This window comes from Triplophysa dalaica, chromosome 4 (assembly GCF_015846415.1).
Source record: "Triplophysa dalaica isolate WHDGS20190420 chromosome 4, ASM1584641v1, whole genome shotgun sequence".
Taxonomy (NCBI): Eukaryota; Metazoa; Chordata; class Actinopteri; order Cypriniformes; family Nemacheilidae; genus Triplophysa; species Triplophysa dalaica.
In genome coordinates this window covers 6,547,588-6,570,702 of record NC_079545.1, presented here as the reverse complement: position 1 = coordinate 6,570,702, position 23,115 = coordinate 6,547,588, and the positions used below count along the sequence as shown (strand labels likewise).

The following is a 23,115-nucleotide window of genomic DNA, read 5'->3' as shown; positions in this document are numbered from 1 at the left end:
TTCATTTTACTGAGCCGTGAGGTGAGTCTAGATGACCAATCTCTCAACGCGTGTTTTGTAATGGGGTTGGATGAGGTCTCCCTCAGGGTATGGCGCCCGAGTTTAGGGACAGACCCGTAAGGGAGTTCATCGATCTTATCCGTTTGATAATGTCTCGTCTATGTGTGAGCGAGGCTTTTCCTGATACGATCGAGCCTCATCTAGCTCCATTGGATCACGCGCTGAGAGACCCTTCTCACCTCGCTATCAGCCTGGAGTTCTCCACATATGTTGATGCTCATGGTAATCCAGAGCTCGTAGTTCCAGAGCCCCACCAGCTGGTCCCGTCCGGCCTTCCAGAGGCCCTCCAGCCGGTCCCGTCCGGCCTTCCAGACGCCCTCTTCCAGAGACCCTGTCCGGCCTTCCAGAGCCCGCTGCCCAGCCGGTCCCATCCGACCTCCACATCCCATATGAGCACCTGGTCTCAGCCCAAATAATTTTGGGGGGGAGCCATACGGGTGGGATGGCCCGATTGGCCAGACCGGTCGTATGGCTCATGGTGCAGCCAGCGCCCTCCAGGCCTCCCGAGCGGCCGGCGCCCTCCACGCCCCTGAGCTGGACGTATCGTCCTGGAGGCCTCCCATCCCGCCGTGTCCTGTGTTCCCTGCACCGGCCTCTAGGACGCCCCCTACTCCACTTGGTGCTGTTTGGGCGTGAGGACGCGCCTTTTTGGAGGGGGGGGGTAATGTCACAGTTGTTTAAGTTTAAGTTATGGTGTGTTTCCGGTTCCGTTTGCCTTTAGTGTTCTTATTAAAATATCTTGTTTTGATTTATCCTTTGGAGTTCGCTCTCTTTTGCCAGCACGCACGTGACAACTGTTGTCTAATTGAAAAAAGTCAAAAAATACAAAACTGAAACTGTGGCCCAATAATATTAAAAAATGTATGTTTTAAAATATATGCCAATGCCAGGACCTGGCCAAGTGAAGAATATCTTATTGGCCGTTTTCTATCATGATTGAATTATTAAAAAATACAGATTTAATAAAGATCCTTGGCATTTGGAGGCTAAAGCATTCTTTACATTTGTACTGCATCTTGCTTGTAGTGCTGCAAACTGAATGTTTGAAAATAACTGCACATATTGACAAAAGTGTTGTTGCACCGCACTTACCACACTTTCACAATACCAGCAAGAGTATCATTACGTAATTTATTAAAAAAAAGTAAACTCAGAGCAACTTTCTCTTATGGCACATCATCGCATTTAAATGAACATAAAAAAATCTGAAAATAACAAAATAGTCTGACAAAGAGAAAATGTCATTTCCCAAACAAACCAGGGCACATTTTGCCTGTGGCATTACTATTACTTTGTTAATACATAAAATAATCTTACCAGAAGGAAACTTTGGCACTAAGATTTAAATTTTCTATATTTTCTTAATAAAAGCAAGTGTTTTGAGGGCAGAAAAGAACCTTATCAACGGTTTACTCTGACTAAAGAATACCACAAAAAAATACCACACAAGTACTTAAAAGTTTTCTTTACTGTCTAATGGGCTGACGGTAATTGTTTAATGTGCCCAAGAAAAAGGAACCTACATAATATTCATAGAGTAGCAATAGAAATGTAAACATGAAAATAAACTAATACAGAACTTGAGATCTATAAGGGAAAATTACTTAATCCAAAATGTTTATAAATGAAAAATAAAAGTTTAATAACACAATATTTTCTATTAAAATGGATTAACATTCAAAGACCTTGTGAACAAGCATTGATGTGCAAATAAATAGTTTTGTAGTAAGCAGCTTATGTTTCCTCATACAGTTCATTTGTAAATAACATAAGCATCCTAAAGAATCAATGGCCTCCTTATACAATGATGTCAGACGATCGGTCAGACTCAATCTGTCTGAACTGTCTATTAAATGCAAGACAACACCAAAACTGTTTACATCCGTTTTTCAGACTAGATTGTATTCCTTCAGTGTGTGTTGCAAGATGGTGTCTTTGACGGCTGCAAACACGAACCGAATGTTTTCTGTGTCAGTAGCACACGTAAAGTGAGAATAAATGATTTTGTCCTTGTCTGGATTCAGTTCGACAAACATCTTCAGGATAAATTCCCTGGCGGCTTGAGTGTCTCTTTGGGGTCCTTGGAAAGGATAAAAGAGATTAGACTTGGCAAAGTGTTCTGACAATCTGACCAACAATAATTTAAGGTTTGTAAATATTGTGAAACAAAATTGTTGCTTACTGACCCAAAACAAAAGCCTCTGTTATAGTACAACAGCACACTTACCGTCAAATTCAGGAAAGTAATCTACGAGATGTGAAAATATTATTTTCTCCTCTAAAAGATCTTTCTTGTTCAAAAAAAGAATAACTGATGCATGCTGGAACCAGGGGTATGTTATTATCGTCCTAAACAATGCTTTGCTTTCTTCCATTCGATTCTGTGGGGAAAACATTCAGTGGTTATTTTAGGCCCGCAATCAATAATAACCGAATTTTAAGGACATTCTGACAATTTCAGAAAAAACATTTAAAGTTCTTCCAATCAAAAAATGTAAAGTGTTCAAAATTAAAACAAATGGGCCCTCTTACTGGTTATTAAACTCCACAGTATTCACACAGCATGGTGCGTGTTAATGGATTTCCATTATCGCATTTCCAAAATTGGGAGCATAGAATACCCATGTAAACGATTACTTTTTTAGTTTTCCCATCTGTCTTTCAAAGTAAAATTTGTGTTTTTATTTTTTCTAAATATCAACTTCCCGTGATATGCAAACTTGAACCTTCGCATTCCATTAACAAGAATGAAAATATGTCATTGTCATGAGGGTCCATAGTGGTCCAGTCATTTAATGTTTCATGGTTTTAATGACACATGATGACAAACCATCAAACAAACCATCAGCCCCTGTCATAAAAGGCCTTTTGGCTCCCTCTGCTGTTACTTAATTTACCTCATTTTCAGACTCTACCAGAACCTGGTCATATTCACTGAGTGCCACCAGGAACATGATGGAGGTGACGTTTTCAAAGCAGTGAATCCACTTACGCCTTTCCGACCGTTGGCCACCTACATCCACCATCCTAATAGAGATGGAAACGTCATGTGGTTAAATCATACACTTAGAATCTGGGAACATAAAAGCACATGAGCACTAAAATGGATTACATAAAGTTCTTCCATAAGTGCCGTGAGACATGAACGCCAACAAACAAAGTTACCTGAATATGACACTCTGTAGGTCAAAGGGGTATTCAATGATGCCCGTTGTGGGCACTCTGACCCTGAGGACGTCTTGCTGAGTGGGAACATAGGAGGGATCAGCAATGCGATCCAGTGAATTTAGATAGCTGTGGACGAACAAGAGGAACAAAGTCAAAGATCTTGGCTTAGATAATAACACTACAGAGATCTTATTTGTAGACTTACTATTTTGTGGAATCTGAGAGCTGGTACTCTCTCCTCCGGTCATAGCACTCATGGATTCCTGGGTCATTCCATAAACTATGGATAGCTTCTATGTAAGGGCTGACAAACATGTAAACTTTCTCGACATCCACTTCTCTTACAATGTTTGCATTGACCTGTGAGAAGAAAACGTATTTAAATAACAAGACCTACCCTAAAGTCAAATCCTATTTATGCCTCTACGTAACCTGGTTACAACTTAATTGCCCCATTTAACTTAACTTTTTAGTGTTTTATCATCTCACTACACCTGACCCAATAAATTGATGATGAATCTGGGCTGTAATGTCTTATATTATTTTGACTATGGGCTGGAAAAATGGGTTTGCCTTCGGGGCTGTCTAAAATTATAAAAAAGCAAAACAGCACATTTCGGCACAGCACTGAAATTGTATAATTAATTTCATAGCTTGGAGGGGTAATTTTATTAAGCCTGCGCAACATTATTAGCTAAAGTGAGTGTATCTCTCACGGCATCTGTCTCAGCGGTTGACCTACATCATGGCAAATTTGCAGAATAGCCCTCTACAAATGCAAGATGTCATCGGGAAGTTTTAGATGTACTGTATAAATGTTGCAGATACCAATTTATCACAAATATTTCCTGTCACTTTGAACTATACAAAAGCGCTATCATGTGCCACTTTTCATTTGTAGTTGACAATAAAACACTTTAATGATGCTTCAATTAAATACTTGAATGATCAAGCATGCAAGAACGTAACCAATCTTCCTACGAAGAATGCGACTAAACATGGTTGATGATGTGGTGAATGGCTATACCTTATTGTGTTCATATTTATAGGGGATCTGAAGATTATCCATAGCTCTTATCATGCCCTGCATAGATGTGAAGATGTTTTGATAGACCAGCCTGGTGAAGCCTCTCCTGTCCTCCTCCGAATACCCTGAGCCGTGGATGATTCTCATCTGTTTAATGAAGGTGCTTTTCCCACTCTCTCCAGTCCCTGAAAGCAGAGAAGCGAGTTAGATTCATTTCTACAACTCGGATCAAAGGAGCAGGTCTTTTTGAATGAAGCATAATCATAAGTATTCTTAAATTCATTTTGTGTAGTTATCAATTTACATCCTACTTGATTCAGACGCAAACTATGTCTTACTTTACAAATAAACAAATTGTGAGTGATTCAACCTAATAGTTTGAGAGAATGTGAACTCATTTGTACACAAGCACTATGAGATCAAACATCATTCACACCGCACCTGCATGCAACTGTTGTCATCTGTCAAACATATGAATGAAATAAACTGTACTGATAGCTACTACATTAAGATTATTGCGAGCGTTATTTGGCAATTCAATCGTGCGTTTATATTTGACTGTGCACTCAACATACTGCAATGAATAAATACATAAATTAATCTAATCAGGAATAGGAATTAAAGTCAAACTGTTTGACGCAGTGACGCGTAGCCGAAAGTTAGGTGACATAATCGTGAGCAACGGCAGATCTTGTACCCAGCAGCAGCAGTTTGATCTCGCGCCACGCGTCTTTCTTGTCTCGTCGGAGCTGCCGCTCGATCTCGTCGTTGATCCGCCGCGCTTCTTTCGCCTCCTCGCTGAGGCAGCACGCCATCATGGAATCCAGCGTCATGATTCTCCGGATAAAAAAATCTCTTGAATTAGGAACTTCGATTGAGGTAAAACCAGTACCAGATCCTATCTAAATCGGACGAAAAACACCAGCGAAGTTTGCTTGCTTCTTGTTAATCCAGAATGAATTCATAAAGCGCTTGTCATCATTCAACACATGTGTCTATGGCTGTGTGGCATTCTCTTGAATTGTTTTACGTGAGTGCAAATGTGACAGCGGCTGAAATAATACTAATGTAACGTTAGTTTATCTGTGTTTTGATTACCAGAAAAGAAACAGATCCGTTAGGTTTAACTTCACAGAAGACCGTTTATGAAATTTGGTGTTCCTCCTCGATGTGGAAGTATATCCTTCTGGAAGAAAGTCTCCTAACCAGGAACTTGTAAGTGGGATATTTGTATGAACGGGTTTGCCCCCGTGTTAAAATCTTCACTCCGGGCGTGGTATCACTGAATATGGCCGACAATTCCCTGGAATGCCGTTTCCATGCGGAGTAAACCCTAAAGCAGCATCATTTTTTTTGACAGCCGTTCAGCACGCGCAAAGCGATTGTGTTAAGTTTGTCCATGGAGGTCTTTGTCCCTGTTGATGTACATTCCAGATTGAATAGACTTGTTTTGGACTCTCGGTTCTTCTACATGTCTCAGTGATATCCGATTCGCGAGAGAATTGATGTTTTGAACTGGTCGTTTTAAAAGATTCGGTCGAACCGAGTCGTAAAGCACTCGTGAATTGCTCGGTTTGAGAAAGAACATGTTTTAGAGGGGTTTCATGTTGAAACACAAAAGTACTTTAATAGTTAACAATTTATTAACAACAGTTAACTATTTATTGTTTATTTTGACGCAATTGAGCAATGAGTCAAGAGTGAATCTTTTAAAATTGGATATGGAAATGAATCGTTTGAACGACTCGCGCAAATGACTCGGACATCCAGACGCTACTGCATCTTCATGTTGTGACGCGCCTAGGAGGAGCCGCCGCCGCAGCAGTTCGTTTGGTCGAAATAACATTCTACACAAAAGAACCCAATGATTAGCATTTAGAGGCTTCGTAGTATTTTATTACAAGCACTCTTCTAAATAAAATAAAACAACAGGCTTTGTAGGAGTTACATTATTTTAATGCATCTGCTTCAATCATACATTTTATTTGTTACCCTGGCAATACTGCATAACTACTATGAACTAGCAGTCTTAACCAACTAAAGCCAGTGTTTCAAGATGTGTCTACTACACCCTCGAGGGGTATGCATGGACCAGCTCTGCAACTGCCATTTTCGGGTCATACGATGGGAGCGAGGAAACGTATTGAGAAGCACCCATACTCCACTTCTCAGCAAAGCAACTCCCACTTAATTGTTTCACTGTTTCATAGAATGGAAATTCATTCCAAATGCATTACCACTAAAATAAAAACATGCCACACCCAAGAAATCACAGACAACAGTTTACTAAAAGGTGGCACAGACTTTATTTTTAGATTTGCAGCACATTCTACTAAGACACCAGAGGGACAGAGAAAACGTTGCTAGAACATGGAAGAGACCTGCCACAATTTTTACAGTGAAGCTTTTATTTTTTCTCCAACTTTGGAGTGAAAGGTGTCTAGAAAGATCCATCTAAAATGGTAAAAATGCTTACAAACAGACATACAAAACAAGCGCCAGCAAGATTAAACGGATCCCACTTTGGATGGAGTACACTCTGAAAATCCATCTCCTGAAGTTATGTCAATCTGAAAATCGGGTTGAGAAAACTAGCACTTAAAAAAACTTTGTAATCAATCACTTTCTCACCCTTAATACCCTCATTTTCCCCTCAAAATAGGTTTCTTCTTTAAATTAAATTGTTCTGATATTAAAACTTTTAGAGATGAACTGAATATTTACATTAAACAAAACAGCCTTATCAATAAGCGGAAAAAAAATGAACGGGACGAGAAATTCATACCGAAAAAAGATAACACGGATTACATTCTGAATGTTGCACAGACTAAACATGCAGCGCTCTGGTAAGGCCAACAGTGGACATCACAGATGGGCTCCCTCGACTTACAAAAACGATACAATCAATCATGGAAAAGTGTGCTGAAAGAAAACATTAATAAGAGGATCCACTTGCTTTGGAGAAACATTTTCCTCAAATGTTTTGTTTAAAAAAATTGTTAGGAGAAATGTCAGGGAGCACATCTACCCAAGAAGCAGAGGAATGTAGGCTCTGAAGTAAATGGGTATGGCAGTTTGGCTTCAATCTCCTCTCTAGAAGAACCGACCAGAGTACTGCTTCACACTGTAAGAGGAAATGAAACAATTGACACCAGAGACAAACTTTAAAACCAGACGTCATTGTTCTGTGACATTTTAACAGGTGTTTTTACAGTCTGGTTATGTTGTTACCATTAAAACCGAAAACAAAGTATTCAAATACATCATCTTGTTTACAAAATGTTGATTGCAATTTGCTCATTTACAGTTTATTATGAGAAAGTATTTCCAGATTGTTTTTATGACTTCATAAACATATTTTAGATATACTAATACAGGCATGCAACAGGTTTTCAAGTCAACATGAAGCAGCATCCCAATTCTGCAAGACAGGACACATTTTGGTTTGTAGTGCATGTTAAGAATACATTTTTTTTAATCATATTTTTAGTTTAATCTTTATTACATTAAATGGCACTACATTGCTGCATCATTAACTATGGGCTACCTGGTTTTTTTTTAGAAAGTTATGCCTGAGAAAGTGCAATTGATTGCATATAAGGAATGCCAGATTTTTTATTGTTGGTTTGTTTAACCCCTACGCTTTCAACATGGCATGTAGGGTTGATAATGATTTCATGTTGACTTAAAATGTAACAAGCTATTGCAGACAAAGAATGTTTTAACATCCATGCAATATGAGTGAACTTGCATTTGCATGGGCAAATCCGAATAGCATGTTACATAAAGGGACTGGAAACTGAAATTTACATGAACTGTATTTTACAGTTAGAACTCAGACAGGCAAGCACGTTACACTTGTTGAGAAGGCTGGTTTATGCTCCATTTGCGGCAGTCTGTTGCTTTTGTTGAGAGGAGCTTCAAATACAAGCTGACAGTTATGAGAGGTCAAATAGTATAAACCAGCAGTAACATGCGGCAAGATGAAAGTTCAAGATGTTAGTCAAAGTAGGTTAAACAGGCAGGCCTCTCCAGTCAGGGTGGGTGAAATGTGTTTGAGGGTGGGGGCAGATGATGCTGGGCCTGTGCTGTAGGGCAGACTGTGATTTGTTGTCACTTCATCTAACTAACAACAACAAAATCACAAGTCTTCCACACAGAAGCAAGCCAGCTTGCACTCCGTTCTCCTCTAATTTGCCCCTCAGTAAATTACATGTTGGGTCCCGATCGGAACTAATATAACGACCCCGTTCCTACACATTTCACAAAAAGAAAGGAAATCAAGCTTCCCCCTGAAGTTGGAAGATGTTAGGTCAGGCAAGAAAAAGTGTATGAGACTGCAGTCAAATGTATATGAAGCAAGAAGCAAACGTGGAGAACTGCTGAAGTGCTTCAGACACATTTTAAGAAAAAATGGAAATGAGATTGCATTAAAGCACCAGGGCCCATATGTATAAAGCCACTCAAGAGTAAAATTTTACTCTCAAGTGTGTCAAAATGATAAGAATGGTGCAATTTTGATCGCTTTCTTACAGTTAATAATAAGAGTGATTCATAGAGGTTCATAAGTGTTTAGACTAGGTCAAAGCTTCTAAATTATTTAACAGAGCTGAAAAAGTCACCTAGCCTAGTTAAGAGTAACAACATGGCAGTACAGAGGCACATACCATGGACTTTATGTCATTCCAACACATTGTTTCTTTGTTGTAATGACAGAGGAAATAATAATACAAAATTTGAAATCTATTTTTTTAGGTTGTGATTCAGTAGCTGCTTCATGATTTAAATTAACTGTTAAAACTCAAATAGAAGCATGTTAAACCGAAGCAAAAAAGTATACATTTTTGTAATATCACAAAGCAAATTTAAACAATTTGGAACAGATTTTTTTTACTGTTGCATCTCTGTCGCCATCTCTGCTTGAAAAATAAAATTGCAGGTTACTTTTCATATTTGTCTTCATATGGGCTGAAGTCAACCAATGTGAAATCTCCCACAAAATTGTGCAACTCAATTTATCAATCCCTATTATAAAATTACCGTTTTAAATCAGGGGAAGGAAGGCAGACAGTTTTTAACACTTTAACATGTACTTGACTTATAACTAAATTTTGGTTTATTTTACCCAAATAAGTTATGGATTGCTGTAGATATAAAATAATGATATAAACAAAACAAAATTAATGTCTTAATTCCGTCAGGAATAAATGGTGTAATGCTGATGTGACTTCACCCTTGCAGGCTCCCTATTGGCTGATTCAGAGGTCAAGGGCAGCTGTTTGTGTTTAAATCATTGTAGTCCTTAATTTACAACACTTAAGTCAGAAATTCAGAATCACGCTTCAACTTAACAGAAAGTTGCTTTCAACTTCTTAATTAAAGTCTCCTACTCTTAGAAAAGTCCTACTTCCCTTTTTGACACTTTAGTCAAAGTCTTATCAAGACTATTCTTAAGAGCATTTCTGTGAAATGTTCTACATACGGGCACTGTTTAAATCCAGGTGAAGGATTTTTGGGTTTACTTATTGTTCTAACCAGGCATAATAAAGATAACAGAAAAAAAAATAGAGATTCTAGAAATATTCAAGAAAAAAACGATTTAGCGTTATTAAAAACCAAAATAGCTCTAAGAAAAGATATTAAGAAGAACTGGAATAGTAAGCAAAACAGTTCCAGCCAAATAACACTCCATAAAGCTGCATACTAAACGTCAGATATGTTTTTTAAGGGACAGAAAAATTACCCTGACAACTTGTTGCGTCACACCTGGTTAGGACACAGTGTCAGGATGCTGATGTTATAGGATTGTGGTAAATGGCTAGAATTAGGGATGCAACAATTCTCAATAGTATATTGAACCGTTCTGTACGACCAACACTGTTCAATATGTGTATGTGAATTGCGGTTGTTTCGGTTTTGTGTTCAAATAATTTCAGTGCATTTCATTACTCTCTGAACTGGCTCTGTACATGTTTGTCTGTATGTCTGCACGCTGACATGGATAAACGCCTCTCCACAAGTAAATATCTAATAACAATGTGCTAGTTAGGAATCATTGCGATGCTACTGACAGATTTCACTAGCGGTGAAGACAGTCTGCCTGCAAGAAAAATTGCAATAAAGTAGTTTTTCCACTTAGAAGTATACAATAATGAAAGGCATGTGCCAAGCCATCAGAACCGAACCAAACCAAAAACAGAGTAAAAACAGAGTTACGTATTGACCTGTGGATAAAGGGTGCATTCATATTTCTAGTTTGTTTCAGACCAAAAATAAATAAAGTCCTGGCTTGCTTAGCGTTCAGACTGACATTTTAACAGCAAACCTAAAGAAATCAAACCTAACAGCTTACGTGTAAAGTGGTAACGTGATTAGACAGCTTTTATTATTTATCTAGTTTAAAACATCTAAAACAATACTGTGTGCACAGTGCTGCATAGGTTATACATTACCTGTTTTTGGTTCATTTCGATGTCTTTGGTTCGTGTTGTGTTCATATTTCTATCGAAACCCGCCAGAGTTCGTTTGCAAGTAGACCAAGACCCATCTTTTTAGCGGTCTAGGTCTGCTTGGCATATATGAACACACCCTAACTGCATGTTGCATCCCTAAATGGAATAGGTGATCAACTTGCCTGTTCTGTAATAGATACTGGGCGTTCTGAATCTGGTCCTGTGTGCCTGTGATGGTAATGATTCTGTCCTCGGAGCCCTCTAGAGGCTCATCGATTTTGATAGATGCTCCCGACTCATGACGGATCTGCTTAATCCTCTGCCCGCCTTTCCCAATGATGGAGCCGGCCAACTAAAAATGAGCATGGTTTAATGAACAGGGTTGAGGGTTATTATCAAAGACAAAACAAATTTATTACACACCCTAAACAGAAAAAGTATTAGATGCGAAGGCTAGGTTGCCTTGAATCAAATGCCCAAGTTATTAGATGTTCAATATTTTAATGCAGTTCTTTACAATTCAACAAATTATTTTGTTAATTTGTGCAACCAAAGAAAATTTGCTTCATGCTAAAAAAAAATTCAAGAGATCTGGGCAATAACATTTTGCCTCATGTAATCAAAATAGTTATAACTCAATTAAGCTCAAAATCATAGCAAGCATGATCGTGGTAAAATAATGGTGAATGCCACGTATTTCTACGTATTCAGCTTTGACCAAAGTGCTTATAATTTAGTCATTTGGCAGACGCTTTTATCCAAAGCGACTTAGTGCACTTATTACAGGGACAATCCCCCTGGAGCACCATGGAGTAAAGTGTCTTGCTCAAGGACACACTGGTGGTGGCTGCTGGGATCGAACCACTAACCTTTGATTTACCAGTTCAGTGGTTTAACCCACTAGACCACCATCTCACACGCTTGTGACGTAAACAGATGACGTGTCACATACCTGCACTGATGCAGATTTATAATAAAAAGACTCTGAAATATCCTTGAGCTGTCGACATTGTGACAACAAAGCCAGTTGTAGAAGCACTGACATAATTAGGGATGCACCGATACTACTTTTTCCTTGCCGATCCGATTCCGATACCTGGATTCTGCGTATCGGCCGATACCGATTCTGATCCGATACTAGCACTGTTTTTCTTGATCAAAGTAGAGTTGGATATTTTAACTTTTATTGCCAGAGGTGGATAGTTCTTAAGCATTTTTACTTTCAAGTACATTTTAAATATCTGTACCTTATCAGAGTACCTTGGACAAAAAAATACTTCCCAACAGTACGAAGCACATTCTCCACTACAGTCCATAATTTAATGGTTTTTTTTACTTTAAATCCATGAGTACATTAAAATCTACCACTTCCCTTATACTTTACTACTTTTAAAAGTAAAATACCTGATTTTTTTTTTATGTAATAAAGTTTTGTATTAAACTTACAAAACAAAAGTGTGGTCTCATAAAGCACAGATACTTACAAAATGTTTAACAAATAAATCCGTGTTTATTGCACAAAACTATCACAGTATAAAATTTTCCAAATTCGCTCATGCACATCCTGGACACAAAATGATGCGCTTAATACATTCGCTTCTACGTTATTTAAAGTTATGCGCATTGGAAGCAGAATGATGCGCTTAATGCACCCGCTTCACTCACGAGCATCCCGGATAGTGATGATCCTGATGTCACAGGGATCTTTGAAGAGAACCCGTCAGTCCGATACCCGATCCAGCAAAAAAGACCCGTATCGGCACTAAATCCGATCGAGAGTATCAGATCGGTGCATCCCTAGACATAATGTTGCTATGTTCTATGTGTTCGTGCCGAATAACCACAAAATACAATCATAAAAAGGTGATTTGTGTGTGATCTAAATATTAAAACAGTGGATGTAACAACTACTTTTTCTAAACAATGCCACTAAAATATACATCTGTCCTTTTCTTCAAACAGATATTCTGTGCACTTACATCTTTGGGGATGGTCACTTGTGTTGTGATGACAGGACCACCGATGTCGCTGTAAGAACCTCGACCACCTGATGTAACAAACAATTTGCTGTGAATTCCCAATGTATTTATGTACGTCTCTTCTTGATACTTTCTAACAATTTGACAAAATTCACATTCTAGAATCACAGACCTGACATACCAGATTGGAATGGCTCCCAGGAAGAATTATTGTCTTTAGATAAAACAAGAAAAGAAAATGGAAAAGTGATCAAGACATTAGAGCTATGACAGAACAGGACATAGATGGAGAAAAGCAGGAAAAACTAAGCCATTGAGAGAAGCATGGTGGTCAGTTTGACTAGAGATAAACTTGAATGTATGTGCGTTACTATAGAACACTCACCATATCCACCTCCACTCTGTGTACAATGATGAGGGGAAAGAGAGAAAGACAAGATGTCAATTCAGAGACCATAAAGGGTATAGACAAAACATTCTACAGATTGTGCTACTGCTAAAAGCTTTTATAGAAATATGTCCTCCTGTTCTAATACAAAAATATCTAGCTTCGTGTACATTATTTGGTCGAAACAGCATTCCATGAGTTCTAAAATACACAATTTATGTATATATGCACAAAAACCATGGCCCGTATTTATCAAGCTTCTCAAAATTACATTTTATTCTTAAGTTTGGAAGTAGGAGTAATGAATTCTCAGCACTAAAATATAAAAGAAAGTTACCAAATTTCTTAAAGCTAAGAATCACTCTTACTATCCCAATTATTTAAAGGGGTCATAAGCGAACTCATGTCTTTCTGTGTCTTTGGTGTTTATAAATTGCCCATGCATCAATTAGATGAAAAAAATAAGTGTTGGAACAAAAGATGGATTCTATCTAAAAAGCAAATGCTCTCCCAGAACTGCCCGATATGCCTCATGTCAGAGTCCTGCATGCGGGCTCGGGTGAACTGCTTCTATTTGATGTACCCGGTGGAATAATTATTCACGTGTCATTTGTGGTGCGGGTCAGTAATAAACAGGAGGAATGTTGGTCCAGTAGCCAAGAAGACGATTTCACCTCAGCTGCTTTTATTCGGTCCTGTGCATATTTGTGTTCAAGCTCTGTCTGAAGAGCTGGTTTCTTATTGCCGCACTAGTTGCAGTGTTGAGCAATGTAGGCAATTGCGCTGCAACTGATAGACAGGGAGCACTCAACTCTATGCTCATCTCACAACTTAAAGCTTAAACCTCATCATGGTGCTACTGGTCTCTTACCTGCATTACACTTCATACAGCTTTGCAACACGCTAAAAGCAAAGCTGCAATCACGAGTTTCGGGGGCCAATATTGTTAGCTAGTAGGCTAACCTATCCATTTAATGTAGGATTAAACATTACTTGGATCATTTTTTCTTTGAAGAATACAGCGTTTTTTACTTTAAATCATGTATACACATGCATTACATCTAAAACAAACAATGATATTAGTTTTATCTGAGTCAAAGGACCCCTTTAAGACAGCCCGTGAGGTCCTTTAAGTGCTTAGGAGTTGCCACTAGGGGTTTGTTATGGTGCTTAGGAGACAGAGACGTGGTGGACAGAGGAGTTGGCCAATGGAACAGTATCATTCCACACATCCCCTGCATAAGCATTATTGTGGATGGCACTTTTTTAATTTGCATAAGCCATTTATTAATTAAATACATTGTATAAATTGGATTATGAAAAATGTTCAATAAACTTATTTGTCTGCCAGATAAAAGGCACCAGTCCATACATGTCATCAATGCAGGGCGCAATTGAGTTATTACTATATTACTAATATAGTACTTTTGCGTGTTCTTGTTCTGCTGTATTTCAATGGATCATCTCGTTATGCTATATTGCAATGAATTTGCATTATTTTTGCGCAATCTTGTTGCGTTTCATTTTTTGTGATTTCACATGATAGAAAAGATTTATACCAAGAAACCATAAAGCGAAACTACTTGAATAAAGCAAATAAAACAAATTTCGACATGGGTAATTAAGAAATTGTGTTTATTTTTCATTTCCAATGTCTGTATCATAATGTATTCCTGCTTGATTGCCAACTTCAAAGTGCAGCTTTGATATTTTTACTCTTAAGCCCATTGCACATCGAGATCGAAATTTCCGCACGTTAAAAAATAAATACGACCTTGCGTTGTGTCAATCACATTTAAACACTGCCTCCGATATTTTCGTCCGTCATTAAAAAATGTAGACTGGGTTAGATTTTCTGTTTATTCGCATCCGTGGAAAAAATTATGAGAGAACTTTAACAATTCAGGGACACCATACAAACAAATGCCAAATACGAAAAACACATACGAAAATTTCGTACTGTTAGCAATAGGTTTAGTCCTAACCAGCCACGACAGTGCTGTGTGACGAGCAACCGCCGTTTCTATTTTAGAAACAAATTGCTTCAAGCAGGATTCTCATCGCATTTGGTTAGGATGCATTATGAAGTCAATTTTTAGTAGTGTTCTTCTGAGTAATTCTTTGAAGCTTGATAAATACGGGTCCTGTTCAGCAAGCTACTGTGCATGTAAGTGACTATTGGACCATTAAATTAATTTGAATAATATTTTATTGTAACATTATATTTTTACCCAACATATTTTGTGAAACACAGACATGGCATGTTAATATGGGCAAGGTTGTAAACGGCACTGGATTAGTGTCATCCAATCAGATTCCACAAAAAAAAAAACATTTCAAGATACATGTGCTGCTTGTTACATGCATCAGAAAGCTCACTCTGAGCAATGGTGCCCAAAGTTCATTGGCAAGTGTGACAGCTTTCACCTACGTATTTAACTGGTCCTTGGTAACCAAGGCAACAAGTGATTCAAAAATCTGTTGCTAAGCAACAGCGGGCCAAACCAGTGTGCCATGCACAAGAGCTTCACATATGCATCCATTACACTGTCACTTCAGAGAGAAAGAACAAGCTGTTCCGCTAAGATTATTATAAAAGTACCCATTAATAATAAAAATCATCATTTCTTGCAACGAGGGATCACCATCTGAGAAAATTGCATGATGTCTGGCAAAAATACAAATTGACGTGTGTGCGCGCTAATGTTCATATGTACTCACCATGCTCTCATAGCGGTCTCCTGGTCGCCCCCTTCGGTCACTGCTTACAATAAGAGAAGGATGGTACATTTTTGATTGTCACAGTTCTAAAACTCCTGAAATACATTAAAACCTCCCTCCACATGAAAATTTGTCCGACAACCAAAATCAATCCCATTGACCTAAGGGCATTTTTATCTAGCACTTCTCAATGGACTTACTTTGGTCTGTCGTCCATATTGCTGTGATAGCTCTGGTGGGAAAATCGATCACCTCTGCAAACAAAAGGGGTGCTTTAATATCAGTAGTCTTACAACAGTCAGACATACAATATTCAGAAATATTTAAAAAATAATCAAATAGAACAACAGCTGTGCACAAAGTTATCATGGCAGGTAACTTTAACATTTGAGAACTTTTATAAATCATGGCGTTTTTGGGGGGTAAAAATCCTTTTGGAATTTTTCAAATGTACTTACCCTCCTCTGGGGGGTGGTGGTGGGGGCAGAGGCAGATTTCGGGCCCTGCTACCACCACGTCCTCCTCTTCCTGGTGGGGGTGGAGGTGGTCCACGGCGCGGGCTCACGTCATCATAATCTCGTCTGGAGGGAGGCATGGGACGACCGCCACGGTTGGGTGGCATGCGATCGAACCCTCCCCTGCCCCGCATTGGGAACCCCCCCATAGGCCGTCGACCCCTCTCCTCGTACATCATAGTAAAGCCGCCATAGTCATAGGTCTCATCATAAAAGTTTGGGTCATAGGGCTGGGCTCGACCCTTAATGGGAGCCTACAGATAAAATACAAAACAAACAAATCTTTATTTTCAGAATCAAATCCAACAATACTAAAATGCATTGATGGCTAAATCTAACCTGTAACAGATCAAGTCATTTTAAACAACAACAAATCTAGTATTTTTTATACTTCACAATCTAGTACATTTTGCTCAAAATCCAACACAGAATTTTCATTTTTGGATGGAGTAGTCCAAAAACATTTTGTCATGAATTACTCATCCTCAAGGTTTTCCAAACCGGCATAAATTTCTTTGTTATTAAAGTGGCCGTTACTCAGACAGTTTATGCATAACTCATGTTAATCATAAGTTAATCATACATGCAGGACAGTATCGTACCCTTCAAATATCTGTGGAGTCTTTAGTTTGATCACAATTATAAAATATATTTCAAGTTCAATTAAGCCTACGTTACCATTATTTCCAAAAACATGGGGGGGGGATGGGGGTGCGTGTCAGAACCAAAGCACGTGTACAACCATTGCCAACAAAACATATTACTCAGTTTCCCTAACCGTAAGCAATTTCTTGTCTGGCATCTTTTAGGGCTTGGAGAACTCCATCTATCGGTTTCAAACAATCTCCAAATCTAGTATTATATCCATTGTTTATATAACATCAATCACTGAGAGGCTGTGAACAAACAAACACACCTGAAGCGTGCTTTTCTGGGATTATTGCTAATGTGGGACTAAGAAAAGTTGTTACGTAACAGTTGTCAGGTTTGAAGAAAACTTTCTGAAACCTATATGAACCTTGGGGTAGAGCACATAAATAATGCTTAATACATCCGACTAGTTTTTTGACAAATTGACCATGTCAAGCTTAAGACAGCACGTTTAACATTGTAAAGAAGTCAGAATGCATGTAACACCGTTGCACATCACCAATAAATCTTTTTCTTTGTGTTGAACAGAACAAAGAAATTTATACAGGTTTGGAACAACTTTGTGATAAAAATTCATGACAGAATTTTCATTTTTGGGTAGAGTAGTCCTTTAAGTATTACATGCATTTAGCATGTAGTAATGGCCATTGAATTTGAAAATCCACAAGTTAAACATGTTACAATACCTAACATGCCTACAAAAAATATAAATAAATAATAAATTTCGAACAGTTGACATTTCTGTTATTGCACAATATACTTGATACTGCCCCACTCCCTTTCCATATGCCTTATAAAAAACGTATGAACTGACTACAAAAAGCAGTTTGAGTTAAGCACCCAGTGATGTTCTTCTCACCTCAGAAATCAGCTCCAGTATAACCTTGATGCATTCGACCACACGCTGAGGTTTACCCCCCACTAACACCACGCGGTCAGTAGAATGGGGGCAGCACTCCTGGAACAGCTTGATGGTAGTCTGAGTGTTCTAAAAATGAGGCGACCAATTTCCAAATGTCAAGAAAGCCGATTAAAGACGTAAAGATATACAGATTACTAACTTCATTTTTGCTTTTTGGAATGTGCTATTTTTAACAATGTGCTCACCTCCCTCAGTTCCTTAATCTTGGCACCTTTGACTCCAATAATGCCTCCAGCCAAACTCTGATGAATCAGCAGACGCAGCTCACAGTCAAAGTCAGTGCCGCTATAGTGCTGATACTGTCAAAACAGGTTCAAAACATTGAAGGACAACGCCAAACCTACACATATTAGCCTACAGCGTCATTAAATTAAATTCTCTTTGAATAAAGGTATTAAGTATTTAATATATTTTATCATTCCATGTTTTCCTTTTCAGCACATTCTGCTTGAAAACCATGTAGTTTTAGTACATTGAGTTGGTATGCTCACCTCCTCCAGGGTTGGGATGATCTTGAGCAGAATCTCACCAATAGTCTCTATATCTGCACTCACGCTCAGGATACTGAAGCAGCACATCAATCAAAATGAAAGACAAAAGCAAAACAAACGAATACAGAACTTTAGATTCTGAGCCCTGCTGTATGCCACAAAGCAATAAAGGGGAAAAACATTATCAACCAAAACAAAGGGTACAGCTGAAAACGTTTAACATCTTCCCTAACACAGCACTGATATACAGGAAACAGACATGCACTGGTTTCTCACACATTCAATTAAAAAGGCCTTGAAGAGATGGGCAACAGTGCAAAGGCAGAGACTGAGCAAGCACTCCAGTGGCTGCTTACCACTCTCTCCCACCACCAGAATGATTGAAGTACGAAAGAGAAAGTAAAATCCCTTGCAAATCAGTCTAAGGTGCCATCAGCACACCACATTCTCTCAACAAGGAGCCAAAGAGAGAAATCAAACCAAAAACAGACAAAAGCAGCAGAGGAACAAGACGAGGGAGAGAATGAGCGAATTTGTCAGTAAAAGAGTCAGAACGTATGTGGGCATAGAGGAAAAACACAAAAGGGGGAAAGAAATGCAGCACTAGAGGACAAAATCAAAGACGAGAGAGATGAGTGACAGAGAGGTCTGCGCGAGAACAGAATCATGGATAGTGATGCTTGGGACAGTGAAGGGGTGGGGGCTGAGGAAGGGGGCGAGGTGGGCCAACAAGAACAGAGCGAAAAAAGAGATGGGATCTTTCACAAAATTTCACAATCAGTAGCAACACAATGAATAAGAATCATCCAAACATTTCATTCAACATGAACTATTGAGATTGAGGGCTCTCTCCTACTGAACCAGGAGAAGTGGTTGATTATACAATTCTGTGCGACAAAGAAAGTTTGCAAATTATATTCAAAGACTTAATGGGAGGGGTGTTGAGTAGGGGTAAAACAGTTCCTGTAAAAAAAAAAAAATGGCGTTTGTGTCAGGGATAATCTAACGACGCCCCTTAAAATAGAAACACTTAATGTGGATGAGTCGTGTCCAAGAGTAATTACAGTAATTCAAACATGCAGGCTCTCAAAGTCAAGGCATGTGTCTTAAAATGTATTTATTGAAATTGAATTGATTATAAGCTTTTTATTTAAAAACACTAAACGTATACAAGTCGAAGAAAAAAAAAATATTGTCACAATTTATATGAAATAGCGGATTTCACAGTGAAACTTTGAGTGACAAAGAACGTGTATAATGCGGTGCATTTCGCGTGAGCATACAGGTAATCTCACATAAAAATGCTAAAATCTTTGAAAATTAAATAGTAAATTAGTTTTTAACATACTGATCAAAATGTTTACCAGACCACACATGCGAGCAATAACTAAATAAAAATATGAACCGTTACACCCCTAGAGTTGGAAGAGAAGACATATACATAAAAAAATCATTAAAAAATTAAAAGGAACATTAGACGTTTCTTAAAAAGGGGGAGGGGGACTATATGTGTGAAAATGTTAACATGAAACAGAAGGCAGGTTATCAAAGACATGTGTTCTCTTTCTAATCAGGCAGTGAGGCAATAACTGGTGGGACATACCGCTCTGGGCCACTGCTGTCTGGGACTGATACACTGGCATTGTACTGCATTGGTCGTGGAGGTTGGCATTGGGCAAGGGCATTCAATCACATGATGTCAAGTAAGGTGCCCATTTAAGGAGGGGCACATTTATGGGCGGGGCCAACCGGGGTGTCAGGTGGGCGGGCGTTCAGGGGCGGAGGTTGGGCCAACATCAAGGTGGGCAACGCAGGAGGGGCAAGTCGATCCAGTACATGGGCAACGGAGGAAGGTGGCCAAAAAACAAAAAGTAAAGGAGAGGGAAGAGGGGGAGAAGGAATACATTTTAATTGAATACATGGCTTTACTCATTACTCTACTGTCCACAAATTTCTTTGAAGAGACTTGGCATAGAGTGCACAAGAAACAGGATGGGACAGATCTGTGTAGCCACTGGACAACAGCGGTCTACACACTATGGGTCAGCTCAAGAGTCAAGACATCTACAATTGGGTTTTCGAAGTGGGTGAGAATGGCTTTAAGAACATGGGGTCAAGAAGTACTTTCCTATTAATATAAAAACGTTCAAGATCCACAATAAACCTCTATTCAAAGAGCTTGTCTGTGCAAATGAGCCAACCTATAGATACTAAATAAAAGATCTGCCCTCAAGTTGAAATGTTTTGATATGATTTTATTGGACGGATTGGTGTCATGGGCTTTCATTTAAGGGATTTCAAATCCAATTCATTAGTGCTTTTGGCTGACAAAAGCTGAAATGTTTGTGAAAATAACTGTTGGTCAAAGGATCTGATGTCAGAAGTCTTCATTAAACTTTAACATTAAAGCGTAGTGTTTGTAAGATCATGACATGCATGCATTAACATCTTGATACTCACATCTGTGCGTAAGGCTTTAATGTTCTTTCCTCCTTTTCCGATCACAGCCCCCGCATTCTAAAAACATAAAGGTGTGTTTTCACATCATATCTTCATTTGAAGAACACAAGAGGTCTTATCCATGTGGAAGTGGCGGCCGTCACTGACTCACTTTGCTTTGAAGAAGCACCCTGAGCTCCACCATTTCATCAGTGTTGCGAGAGCGCTTAAAGGCCTGTTCCTCATCCATGTCCTCAGCGGGGCGTTTGCCTGAGGGAACACAAATATGGTTCAGCAATTAAGACTTTACCGTGCATCACATTTTTTGTTCCACGTACGTACCGTGACAGTATTCAAAACAAAGCAAATGATTCAAATTCCCATGGAATTTGAGGTCCTAGAGGAAGATTTAATTATTAAATCAGAATCTGTGTAGACAAACAATGTTTGTTAAAAAATAAACATTTTACACGGTTATTTGTATATCTTGTGTATAATAAATAGGTTTGTAAGCTTTTAAATACTTTCAGTTCTTTATATATTTGACACATAACATCTCTCAACTCCAAGGCGTCTATGTTTTGTCTCGCAGTTCTTAGAATTAGTCAATTTTCTTGCAAACATGCTAGATAGTAGATAGTAGTAGATAGCGGATCTTCCAACACATGATGTAACTAGCATGTAATCTCTTAATATTGTTTTACCAATTCATTCAGTTACTCGCTCACAGTTTCAGAAAAACTTTGAATGGCATATCAAGCCCCCCACATACGTTCAGACCATTTTCACGCTGCAAATTTCTGCCTTTATAATTCCACACCATATATTCATATAATACTTAAAAGCATCAGATAATTTGAACGCCTACGTTACCGTTAGTGTCAGTGTTGCTAAATGTGGTCTCGTCTTCCTCCTGCTTAATGTCTGTCTCCATTGTCTTCAGCCAGCAGTGAAACTGGAAAAGGCTGTCCTCGACGGCTAACTCTGAGGAAAAACAGAGGAGCAATGGACTTTGAAATGCATTCAAATAAACTGGGTTCGTTGGGGCGTTTAAAGTGGTGTGGTCCGATATGCCAATGAAGTACTTAAGGATATTAGCATGCTAACGTTACCCTTGTAAAAGTAATGTGAATACACTTAAACGAATCCCATGTATTACGCATCTAAAACATGCTTTTTCATAACATGCTAAGCTCGAGGGCTGTTCTTTTCGACAAAAACGTGAAACCAAACGTTTACTGATAAGCATGTCATACAAACTATTCAGTGTTTTGAAAATATTTAAAAATAAGTCCAGCGAAAACAAAATGCAATTTTGTAGAAAAAAATACAAAACATTAAAATTGAACAAAACATTCCTGCTGTCAGGTTTTACATTTTAATGACTAAAAGGGGCTGTGCCGAGGCCCACTTCTTCAAAATGGTGCGCATGTTAACGTTAGCATTTAGCCTCTTAGCCATACCTTGACAGTATAATACACCACCATCAATAAACGCAACATTTACATACCTTAAAAACAAAAATAATTTCAAATTTAGCTGACTACCACGAGTCTAACTCTGAAGCAAAAAATAGTTTGTTGTCTTTTAACAGATTCATTTGCTACAAAATAGCTTGTTTTCTAGCCGCCGGTTACCACACTGTGAACAAAATGACGACACGGGGTTTACGTTATTTAGCACATGCACTAAATGTATTAATTAACATCTTCTTATGCAAGACTCGTTTATGTTTTGAAAGAAGCGAACATTTAGTAATGTTGGTTGACTAGTGTCTGTTGCTCCCCTCATCAGCAGGAAACTCGCTCCATTTTGAAAAAGGATTATCTTAGAGAACTAGCTGGCTAATTTACAGCACAGCGACGCATCGAATGATATCACTCGACACCTTAATTATTTATTTGTCCCGTTATAAACTGTTGGATATAACGCTGAGACGTAACTAACCAATTCCTGTTTAAATAATATAACAAACCTGCAGGCTGCCCTCCCGTCACACCAGTTCCGCCCGAAATTTTCTGCACCTTCTACCTTGATTTCGTTGTAGGTTTACGTGCATTGTTTTAGTTTTGTGATTGGCTATAACGCATTCCAAACTCGCAATACTATTGGTTTGAAAGACTGTCGATAAAAATTAAGACTGTGATTGGCTAATGTGGTCGTCAGTGCCCAATGTTGCCCCGCCCATTGGCTGTCGTTGACATTTTGGGCTGTCGTCATAGCAACTGAGAAGCGCTGTCACGGCTTTACTCTGTTTAGTCTGTGTTGGCATCAGACGTAAAATAAAAAGATATTTACTTAT

At 38.6% G+C, this 23,115-nt stretch overlaps 2 protein-coding genes across 9 annotated transcripts; both read right to left on the bottom strand.

Moving 5' to 3' along the window:
- Window positions 1–1,177: 1,177 nt before the first annotated feature.
- On the bottom strand, window positions 1,178–6,045 carry gnaq (guanine nucleotide binding protein (G protein), q polypeptide). Its single transcript, XM_056747056.1, has 7 exons — window positions 4,953–6,045; window positions 4,256–4,440; window positions 3,434–3,588; window positions 3,226–3,354; window positions 2,958–3,087; window positions 2,288–2,441; window positions 1,178–2,140 (listed from the first exon to the last, which is right to left on the bottom strand). The coding sequence occupies exons 1-7, from the start codon at window positions 5,086–5,088 to the stop codon at window positions 1,950–1,952; spliced, it is 1,080 nt and encodes a 359-aa protein (XP_056603034.1). The 5' UTR covers window positions 5,089–6,045; the 3' UTR covers window positions 1,178–1,949.
- Window positions 6,046–6,537: 492 nt separating this feature from the next.
- Window positions 6,538–22,921, bottom strand: hnrpkl (heterogeneous nuclear ribonucleoprotein K, like). Of its 8 annotated transcripts, none has more exons than XM_056747054.1 (17): window positions 22,789–22,815; window positions 21,687–21,797; window positions 21,156–21,241; window positions 20,986–21,083; window positions 20,835–20,891; window positions 19,978–20,021; window positions 18,375–18,447; window positions 18,069–18,182; window positions 17,821–17,949; window positions 16,254–16,564; window positions 15,996–16,049; window positions 15,796–15,838; window positions 13,072–13,087; window positions 12,859–12,900; window positions 12,687–12,754; window positions 10,890–11,059; window positions 6,538–7,379 (listed from the first exon to the last, which is right to left on the bottom strand). In XM_056747054.1, the coding sequence occupies exons 4-17, from the start codon at window positions 21,061–21,063 to the stop codon at window positions 7,349–7,351; spliced, it is 1,230 nt and encodes a 409-aa protein (XP_056603032.1). In that variant the 5' UTR covers window positions 21,064–21,083; window positions 21,156–21,241; window positions 21,687–21,797; window positions 22,789–22,815; the 3' UTR covers window positions 6,538–7,348. The 8 variants fall into 8 exon arrangements, with proteins under 8 accessions (XP_056603032.1, XP_056603033.1, XP_056603025.1 ...); XM_056747055.1 differs by having other exon boundaries at window positions 21,156–21,210; XM_056747047.1 differs by lacking the exon at window positions 21,156–21,241 and having other exon boundaries at window positions 22,789–22,921.
- Between the last annotated feature and the right edge of the window lie 194 nt (window positions 22,922–23,115).

Coding starts and splice junctions, on each gene's coding strand:
- gnaq (XM_056747056.1), bottom strand. CDS start 5,088: ATGACGCTGGATTCCATGATGGCGTGCTGCCTCAGCGAGGAGGCGAAA. Junction 4,441..4,952: donor GATCAAACTGCTGCTGCTGG/GTACAAGATCTG, acceptor CTCTGCTTTCAG/GGACTGGAGAGAGTGGGAAA. Junction 2,141..2,287: donor TTACTTTCCTGAATTTGACG/GTAAGTGTGCTG, acceptor ATCCTTTCCAAG/GACCCCAAAGAGACACTCAA.
- hnrpkl (XM_056747047.1), bottom strand. CDS start 21,747: ATGGAGACAGACATTAAGCAGGAGGAAGACGAGACCACATTTAGCAAC. Junction 20,892..20,985: donor GGGTGCTTCTTCAAAGCAAA/GTGAGTCAGTGA, acceptor TTATGTTTTTAG/AATGCGGGGGCTGTGATCGG. Junction 15,839..15,995: donor AATATGGACGACAGACCAAA/GTAAGTCCATTG, acceptor TCTTATTGTAAG/CAGTGACCGAAGGGGGCGAC.